Source organism: Euleptes europaea, chromosome 17 (assembly GCF_029931775.1).
Source record: "Euleptes europaea isolate rEulEur1 chromosome 17, rEulEur1.hap1, whole genome shotgun sequence".
Taxonomy (NCBI): Eukaryota; Metazoa; Chordata; class Lepidosauria; order Squamata; family Sphaerodactylidae; genus Euleptes; species Euleptes europaea.
In genome coordinates, this window is record NC_079328.1 from 20,583,121 (window position 1) to 20,593,000 (window position 9,880).

At 49.2% G+C, this 9,880-nt stretch overlaps 1 protein-coding gene across 3 annotated transcripts in view; it reads right to left on the reverse strand.

Annotated features, from left to right (window-relative positions):
- Nucleotides 1-6,023, reverse strand: part of NTF3 (neurotrophin 3) — a 104,914-nt gene extending 98,891 nt beyond the window's left edge. The window contains exon 1 of one of the 3 annotated variants that reach the window (XM_056862475.1): nucleotides 5,921-6,023. Coding sequence is in view for 1 of the 3 variants with exons in the window: in XM_056862474.1 (XP_056718452.1) it covers nucleotides 5,921-5,938 (18 nt within the window). In the remaining 2 variants the exon portion in view is untranslated. The remainder of the gene's footprint in view (nucleotides 1-5,920) is intronic. The other 2 variants (XM_056862474.1, XM_056862476.1) reach the window with 2 other exon arrangements.
- Nucleotides 6,024-9,880: the final 3,857 nt, after the last annotated feature.

Sequence of the window (9,880 nt, forward strand, 5' to 3'; positions counted from 1 at the left end):
TATTATTTTGGGTGTGGTGGAACACAGGCAGGATGGTGCTGCTGCACTCGTCTTGTTAGTGGCTTCCTAACCTGGTTGGCCACTGTGTGTAAACAAACTGCTGGACTTGATGGGCCTGGGTCTGATCCAGCAGGGCCTTTCTTATGTTCTTATGTTCTTAAGGGGACTTACTTCCAACACATGCTTATGAAATACATGGCCATTAATGGGGGAAGCAGGATGCAATTATTATTCTAGATCAATGTGTGTCATCTTGCGTATCACACAGATCTCTTCACATTCCTAGCCTTACTTGTTCCAACTATAGCCAAAAAGCATTCAGTTTTTTAGTGAAACAACTGAGCTCATTCATTCATTGGTCTCTACCTCCCCCACCCCCCGTGTACAATAGACAACATTCTAGGAGTTGTGCTCAGAACAATTCACAGGTGTACACTGGCCTAATTTGGGTCAGGACCATCGAACACTGGGACAGGGGCTCAAGTCCCCCCGCCACACACACACACCAGTTTACCAGCCTGAAACTCCCCAGCGTGCCTCTGTTTACCCAGTTGGGGGGATTTACATACAACCCCTCTCCCCACATACCTCACTCCCCATCCAAATTGGGATCTCATGCACCTAGGAATTAAGTAATGAGCACAGACTCTGGACCATAACTTGTGAACAGGAGCCATGGTGGACCTCTATAGGACACCATGTGGGGAACGGGAGGTCTCTGTAATGTGTGAATTGGCCCTTAATTGCTCTTAGTGATGTCATCACAGTGCCAAAGCGAATAGGTCACTCCATGTTGCAAAGAACACCCCTTCATCCCTGGTTTGGTGGGATTGACCCTATGAGTAATCCAGAACAGAGGAATAGGGCTGCCAATCTCCAGGTACTAGCTGGAGATCTCCTGCTATTACAACTAATCTCCAGCCGGCAGAGATCAGTTCACCTGGAGAAAATGGCCACTTTGGCAATTGGACGTTATGGCACTGAAGTCCCTCTCCTCCCCAAACTCTGTCCTCCTCAGGCTCCAACCCCAAAACCTCCCACGGGTGGTGGAGAGGGATCTGGCAACTCTACAGAGGAAACTGTGTTAGCCAGGAAAAGGGAGACCCAAAGGCAGGAGCTAAGAGAAACAACGGGTGAAAACGCATGGGAGGTTTTGCCTTTGATTTGCCGCTCTCTAGATGCACATTTTCCCCATCTGAAATCTCAAAACTCTGCATGGGGGCTTTATTTTTGAGTTTCGAAAATTTGGCTGTGGAAAATGTGCATTTAGAGAGCGGCAAATCCAAGGCAAAACCTCCCTTGTGTTTTTGCCCAACGGCAGTCAACAGAAGGCAAAAGAAGGTGAATATTCACACAACTTAAGTATTTGTAATAAATATGCTCCACTGAAATTGCTACTTGCTCCCTGAAAAGCAGAAATGGAAAAATATACAGCAGTGTAATTGACATCTCAGCATGGCTTTGAATGTGTCTTCTCTCACTCACCCACACAAATTTAATAATTGGGAATCTGCCAGGGCACTGTTTTCATACCACATCACTTATATAAATATCAGGGTTCCCTTCAGAAAATTCCTTGGCAATTTTTAGCTCATTTTCACGGTCCAGACATCACACACCTCTGTTTTCCTTCCAAACTGTGGACAAAACCAAGCCCTGGCCCCTTCCAGATTTATATATACAAGCCTATATAATTCAAGTAAATGAATCGTCTGGTTTCGCAGTATGTAGAGATAGCCTCTGATTGTGTGACCTCTTCTTTCTTGAAAAGCACTACTGATGTGGGGTGATGTGAAAGCTCTACCTGTAGCATCTCATCTGTGACAGTCATTCACACATGCAAGTATTCAAGGGGTGAACATGCATGTCTGAACCATCCCTTTGTCACTTTCTGTACCTGTATGCTACTTCCCTTCATTCATCACCCAACCTATCCTATCAAGTCCTTCCTATGCCCAGGACAGGCTTCTTATTGTACAGCCCCCATCCAGAAACCAGCAAGTCAATATCAACTGTGAATCTTTCAAAAGTGCTAGAGCTGAATTGCCAGGGGTTCACGGTTCAGATAGACTGCTCTTGTATAGTGGCTGTTGTGCCAAAAAGATACACCCACCCACAGCTCCCTTGCACGGGGCCCTCCTTGCTTCCAATGCAAGCTATGCCCCCATCACCCCCTCCTTCTCCATCAAAACTTGTGCCTGTAGAATTCCCATAGGATTCCTTGTTTTGAAAGATACTGGGGTACAAAGCTGCCTCCTCTAGTTTGGAAAGCAAACACCCTTATGTCTGTGGAGAGAGAAAAGCCATTCTGCTCATGCTCACAGATGCTCTCTCCTTTATCACTGCTTCATACAGCCTGAAACATGCTCAGCTTGTGCCTTGCCTGCTTGCAGCACATGCTGCCAAGGAAGTTCCTTTTAGCCCAAGAGCTTATAAGTAGAGGTGCACAACCATACACTCTGAACTGTCCTGGAAGTGCTTTGAACACACATCCACTGCACACCATCAGTGTCTTGTTTCCCCCCCCCCCCCAAGGGCCAAGAATGTGGACTCAACCCCTTTCCACACCTAGCTTCAACCCACAGTCTCTTGGGTCTAGCAACCCCTTAACCACACGTGTTCTGCAAGGGGCTGCCCATCTCTGGCCCTTCTCTGAAGACGCAAGTGTGCAGTCATTTCATAATTGCCACTGAGCATGTACAGAGTACATATCCTTCATTACTGAGCAACTGGCCCCACACAATTAATACTGAAGAACAGGGTTTCCTTTATGCAGCAAGCAGATCCTCTCATCTCTCTTTCTTTATTGCCCCCTCCCAACTTCCCTTGACATTTTCCCCAACTTCCATGGACCACTCTGCCTGTTGAAAGCTTTATGGCCATCTTCCCAGTCCTTCTGCCAGGGCTGCATACGTGACCGGCCCCATTTTTGGGCCACACCTAGCCGCTACTTCCCTGGCACCTCTACTTGAGGTCTGGCCAACCTTCCCATCTTCTCCCAGGGTTCTGATTTGGGGCGTCAAAATAAGCCAGTGAATCATAAACATGTTTAGGCCAAAGTAAACTCCAGGAACACACTGAACTAAGACTCAGGTTGGACAGGCCTTAGAATTAAGGGGTAAAGCTTCCTTGTACTGAACCACTGTGGCTCAGTGGTAGAGCATCTGCTTGGCATGCAGAAGGCCCCAGGTTCAAACCCCGGCATCTCCAGTTAAAGGGACTAGGCAAGTAGGTGATGTGAAAGACCTCTGCCTGAAACCCTGGACAGCTGCTGCTGGTCTGAGTAGACAATACTGACTTTGATGGACCAAGGGTCTGATTCAGTATAAGGCAGCTTCACGTGTTCAAAATGTACCTCAGATAACAGAATGTAGCTATCTGGTGATATATACTGAACTCTATTTTGGGGAGGGTCCGTGGCTCAGTGGCAGAGCATCTGCTTGGCATGCAGAAGGTCCCAGGTTCAATCCCCAGCGTCTCCAGTTAAAGGGACTAGGCAAGTAAGTGGTGTGACAGACCTCTGCCTGAGACCCTGGAAAGCCGCTGCCGGTCTGAGTAGACAATACTGAATGATGGACAAAGGGTATGGTCAGATTCAGTATAAGGCAGCTTCATGTGTTCACTTCATGTTGAAAGGGAGTGGGTATTTTTAATGCTCTCTGAGGGAAAACAAATCCCTGCTATTAAAAAAATTATTCTGCAAGGGGGTGATGTATTTAGCCCAGGTTTGACTGCCATTTTCTTATGCACAGAAAAGCTACTTTCCCTACAAAGGGGTGTTCAAGCAAGTACACCCACCCACCTGCAACCTATACTGGTAAAGTCCCGGGAAAAGCTTTGTTTGTCTCGTTGGTCAACTGAACTGGTATTCTCTAAGGAACACAGTGAGAGCCAGCCTCGTGCAGCGGTTAAGAAGTTGGACTAAGATCTGGGAAACCCAGGCTCAAATCCCCACTTGTGCCATGGAAGCTTGCCGGGGCAAGTCAATAATCTGGGCCCCTACCCTGGCTAGTATTTGGATGGGAGACCTCCAAGGATTACCAGGGTCGTGATGCGGGGGCAGGCAATGGCAAACCGCCTCTGAGCGCCTCTTGCCTTGAAAGCCCTAGGGGGTCGCCAGAAGTCAGCTGTGACTTGATGGCAAAACAACAACAACAACAACGGGATCGTGGCCTTTTTGATGTGCGCTAGAGCCCCGAGGTGCGTCCGGCTTTTGCAAAGAAGTCCCTCCGTTTTTCTTGCGCGCAGATAGTGTCCCAATCCCAACTGGGGGTGTATGCATGTGTGTGTGTGGGGGGGGGTGCAGACCCTGCCTCTTTACCCCACCCCACCCTCCTGCAACCCCACCCTCCTGCAAAGCGACGGACGGAGCCAGGCGCGCCCCCCCCCCCAACACACACACACACGGTTCGCACCGGCCGCCTCTCGAAATAACTGCGCCACAAACACAACACGACACAAGTCACCAAAAAAGGCGGCCCGCCAATCGCTCCATTCAAACCCAAGTGGCGGGGCGGGCAGGAGGGGGCACCACGGGCTCTTTGCAGAGCGGGACTCGAGGCGAGCCCCTTCCCCCTTGTTATTTGCACCCAGGAGAAAGGGCTGGAGCGGGGGGGGGGAAGGATCCAACCCCTTTCGAGACTCTTTCGCCTCCATTTACGCACGGGAGGGTTTTGCCTCGGAGTTGCCTCTCTCTCGATTTCCCCCCTCTGCGTCCTCAACGCTCTGCGTGGGGGCTTATGGTTGCGCTTGGGGGATTGGGGTGGGGGAAACGCGCACCTGGAGAGGGGCAAACCCAAGGCCAAACCTCCCGGGCGTCAATGGCTGCGCGCTCCCCCCTCCAGCCCGCTCCTTATCTAGGAGCAATTCGGGGTCTCCCAAAGAAGCCCCGAATTGCAATGTAGACACACACCCCACACACCCGGTTTTCCTTCTTCCTTGCGCATCGTTTTGTTTTTTTGTTTGTCTGTTTGTTTTTTTCCTCCTTTGGTCCTGGAATGGGACTTTCCCAGGCTCGCTCGACGCACGGCGAGGAAGACCTCGCTGGGCTGGAGCAAACAGCCCTGCTCGCCTCGCAACGTGGAAGAAGAGAGGCTTTTCTTCTCTCTTCCCCCCCCCCCGGCTCCACGCCCGCCTTCGCAAACAAGCCACCTTTGCAAACTTTCTCTTTGCACAGGCGAAAGAATGCCTTTGATCTCCCGATCAGGCCGCTGGATTTATGACATTGGGGGGGGGGAGGGTCTTTTCAAAGAAGGAGACGGTGGGTGGAGGGGGCAGGAGGAAGGAGAGGGCACGGAAACCTTAAGGGTTTTTTTTTTGTTTTTTGTTTTTTTGTATTTTTTAATGGTGGTTCTTACAAACCGTGTTAGGAAGCGCGTTACCTGGGAATCGGAGGTGGTCTGGGAGGGTTTTCAGTTTCCATGACCTGGGACTGATAATTGGTAGGGAAGACTGTCCAGGCTGGATTCCTCCCCCCACCCTCCAATTCGCAAGGCTTTTTGTTAGGAGCCCCACTGGCCAGATCCAAGCAAAGAATCGGCCGGCCCCTTAAGGAGTCGTCTCCTGCCTCGATTTCCCTCGCGACACGTCCGAGGGCACCCAAGCAAAGAAAAAAAGGAGCCAGAATAAGCCCCACAAGCGCGATAGGAGCCCAACAGGCGAGCTTCCCTGAAGCGTCGGCTCCGTCGAGCCGGGATGCTTCCCCGGTCCCCTAGCTTCCAACGCCGCGATCCTCGAGGAAGCCCTGAGCTGAACGGGCTTCCTCGGGAGGAAGCCTGCTGGGGATCGCGCGCTTCCTGGGAATGCCCCATACTGGCAAAGGGATCGCAGAGGGACAGCAGAGGGACAGCCCCCCCCCCATCCCCAATCCTAGGATTGGTACCACGACCATTAGAACCGGTTCGCCTTTGCTCCTGCTTACCGTGGCAGAAATGACCATGGCATCCGTGGGGACGTTTGCAGGGAAGTCGACATGAAGAGGGCGAGGTGGATGGAAATAATCTGGTCGTCCAAAAAAAAAAAAAGGGGGGGGGAGAGGAAAGGTCCACAGATGTCCGGGGCCGAACTTGCGAGGGGAGCGGAGTCCTTCAAACTCTGAGTCCCGCGGACGGGAATCTGCTCGATTATAGGCAGCCAGCAGCCAGATGGCTCTCCGCGTTAACCCCTCGCGCGCCGGGCCGCGCTCCCCTGCGCCGCGCTCTTGGCCGGGGCGGAGAGATTGACAAACCCTGCCAGAGACAGGGGTTGTTTTTATTGTACGTGGAGGCTTTCCTTCTCCCCCACCCCCCACCCCACTCGCGTGTGCTTGTTTTATATGCATCCAATGTCAATCTCCCCCCCCCCAAAAAAACCCAAAACTTTTTTTTTAAAAAAAACACCCTAAAATGACTGAGAACCGCATCTGCCCCAAAATGAAAACCGGGTGGGATTCCTTGCTGGTTCTGGGGGTTGACTGCAAAATCGCCAGTCCTTACCCAGTTCGAAGGGACGCTTCGGCCCCAGACCCAGCGGCTGCTTGCTCCCTGGGAACCCTGCTTAGAACTGCAGCCCTAAATGGTGACCATCCCTTCTGAACTTCGAGCTCTACAGAGGAAAATAAAATCTGCAGCCGGACACCTTCCCCTTCTTAGATCTACACACGCCATGGTGGCAAACTGTTCATTTCCGTTCACACGTTTAAAGGCGCTCAAACCAAAGGGGGGGGGGAGAGATATTGTAACTTTGCTTGCATTTTATTTTTTTAATCAGGTTTAAACCCAGTGGTGCTCGACTGGGTCCCTTTGGCTATCAAATCAGCACCGAGGAGCCCTCCTTTACCCACCAACAGTGTTTCTCAGAGTTGGCAGGAGAATTTGATTTGTAGGTGAGTCCATTAAGAGAAGAAAAAAACTAACGGGGGGGGGGGGAGGCGTCAAGCCTGTAGCGAATTCCTCTGCTGCAACCAGCAACAACCGGTTCTCCGCTTTCTTTTTTTTTCAAAAATTTATCTTGCTGGCTCACCCAGAAGAGGGGTGATAATTTTAGCTGCGTGCCTCCTTCCCTCTCCCTCTAAATGTACTTGCTTAAATCATCGCTTATAGGTGCGCTCATGTGTGTGCCTGGGTGGGTGCTTCCCCCCCCCCATTCATACAGAAGGCAGCAAGTTAGAACCAAAACCCCTGAGTTTAGGAGGACGGTTTGTTCCGAACAATCTTTCCCACCCAAAAAGCAGATGGCGGGAAAGAAAAGTTCTTTGGCGTGTATCTTCTCAGGATGATGTGTCCCAATGAACTTCTTTCAAGGTGCTGTGTTGACCTGCCTGCAGTTTAGTTTGGTAGCTTCGCTCCAGGCAGGGATTCCCTTTTGCCTTGTGATAACTTTGTCATGCATCAGGATGGCACCATCATTAATATAATCATCCTCGTCTAAAGAAACTGGTTCCAGCTCCATCAGCGCCTCTTACTTGCCTGCCCTGCCCCTATTTATAATGTCATGTATCAAAAACAGAATCCTTCAAATAATAGACTCAAATTGTTACCCACAACATCCCTGTGAGGTTGGTTCTTCTTTCAAGGAGAACCGTTTCCTAATGGCTACTCAATCAGTCCATGGCAGAAATGATCGAACCCTTTAGCAACTGAAACACATTACATTTGTATGGGTACAGTCATCTTTACATCCAGAAAGTGTCTTTTCTTTTCTCCCTTGCTTTTGCCTTCTCATCCATACAGATGTGTGTGTTTGTAACAGTAAATGTCCGAAACAGATAAATATTGACATTTGCTGGTAAGAGTTCAATGGGCCCAGTTTAGCAATACATGATGGAGATTTAGATCTATAGCAGAAAATTGTCGAAAATGTGGATCCCGTTGGGATAGTAACTGAAGACACACAGCTATCTGGCACTTCCCTCTGGGCCCCTTAAAAGCGTCAGAATCTCCAGTAAATGACAATATTCACATTTTCTGGCACTAACTAAAGCATATATATGTTTCCATGCACACACACAGATTTAGATAATTCATATCTCATGTGTATATATTCCATAGTATGCTAATCAAGGCTACATCTAGCATATGTAATCATTAAAGCGTTAAAAATTACCATCTCTATTATACACATTGTACCTGCCTCATCATCATAATTTTCTGTTCCTGCGGTTGGCTTTTACATCTGAGTGACCAGGGATTCTTTTCTTCACTGGAGCCTCAAATCAAAATATTCTTCTACAGCTTTCTGCTTGTCCTCCAATCCATAAGGAAGTTCATCCTTTCAGCAGTTGGTAGGATTTTTTAAAAAAAGAAGTCTGAGCGTGGAACAGTATGTGAAGCGATGCTCCCAGCACTCCACCCCTTGCAGAGAAGTCACAAGAATTAACAGCAGATCTTTCCCTGAGAAACAAGGGAGTCGCTTCCTGCAGCAGCCAAAAGGTTAATGGTTTGGCATCGGCTCACAACTCAGGAAAGGGTGGGTTGCCAGCTCAGTCCGCAGTTCAAGCAAAGGGACTAAGGAAAAGCTCCCCAGTCCATTCACAGGCCAGGGCCAGGGAACCTCTGGCCATTTGCGTTGTTCCCCACCTGCCATTCCCCTCTTGAGCTTCTGGCTGCCTGCAGTCAACACCCCTTGTAATTTGAGCTGCATCACCTAATCTTGCCAAATGCATGTGCATGGGGGGGGGGACGACAAAAGTCTGGTTGTTTTTACAACTTTGCAAAAAGGGAAACAACGGGCATGCTTCCAGCTTACCCAATTCTGAATGAAAAGTCCCTGCTCCTTTAATAAGAAACCCACCTCCCTCCAAGTGTTTTCTCTTTCTAAACCCTTCTCTTAATAACAGCAGCAAATCTTCCCCCAAGCTTTGAAGATTGCATTCTGAACTATTTCTGGGTGCGCTCAAGAAGTACCTTGAACCCAAACTTCCATTTTAATAGTAATAATAAGAAGAGGAGATGGGTTTTACACCCCGATTTTTTTCTACCTTGAAGGAGTCTCAAACCAGCTTACAATCACCTTCCCTTCCTCTCCTCCCAGCAGACACCTTGTGAGGTAGGTGGAGCTAAGGAAGTTCGGAGAGAACTGTGACTGGCCCAAGGTCACCCAGAAGGCTTCATGTGGATGGGGAATCAAACCCGGTTCTCGAGATTAGAGTCCATCGCCCTTAACTGGCAGCAGGCTTAGTCCTTCCCTCAAAATCAATAGGCACCAAGTGCAAGTTGTAGCCCCATACCCAAGTGGTGATTTCAAGAGCACTTCTTATATTGGGGGTGAGGTGCATGATTGCCTAACGGTAGTGGAGAAAAGTAAAGATCTACACTTGGAGACACTATTGTGAGATCCAGCCATTTCTGTCTGGCATACCACAGTGAATACATCAACACACACATGAAGCTGCCTTATACTGAATCAGATCCTTGGTCTATTGAGTATTGTCTATTCAGACTGGCAGTGGCTCTGCAGGGTCTCAGGCTGAGGTCTTTCACACCACCTCCTACCGGATCCTTTTAACTGAAGATGCTGCCGGTTGAACCTGGGACCTTCTGCATGCCAAGTAGATGCTCTGCCACCAAGATGCAGCCCTTCCCTACCTGCTTTCTAAAGGGAGCTGTGGAGATTTGGAGGACCAAAATGTGTATATAGATGGGAGAGGTGTTATCAGAGAGTCACACTGTTATTGGACTCATTGAATTGTTACACAGCCCATCTAAGCAGCTTCTCTTGATTTTGATGATGAAGAAGTAGCTTCTCAATAACGATGGGTCAGATAACGAGGGTTAAAGAGAAAAACTTTGATGTGTTTGGAATTAACCTGATCATTACTTTATGGAAATAATAGCGCAGTATGGGAGTGCCATCTCATCATAGTGTAGACTTCTTTGAAATGTGGTGTTGGAGGAGAGTGTTA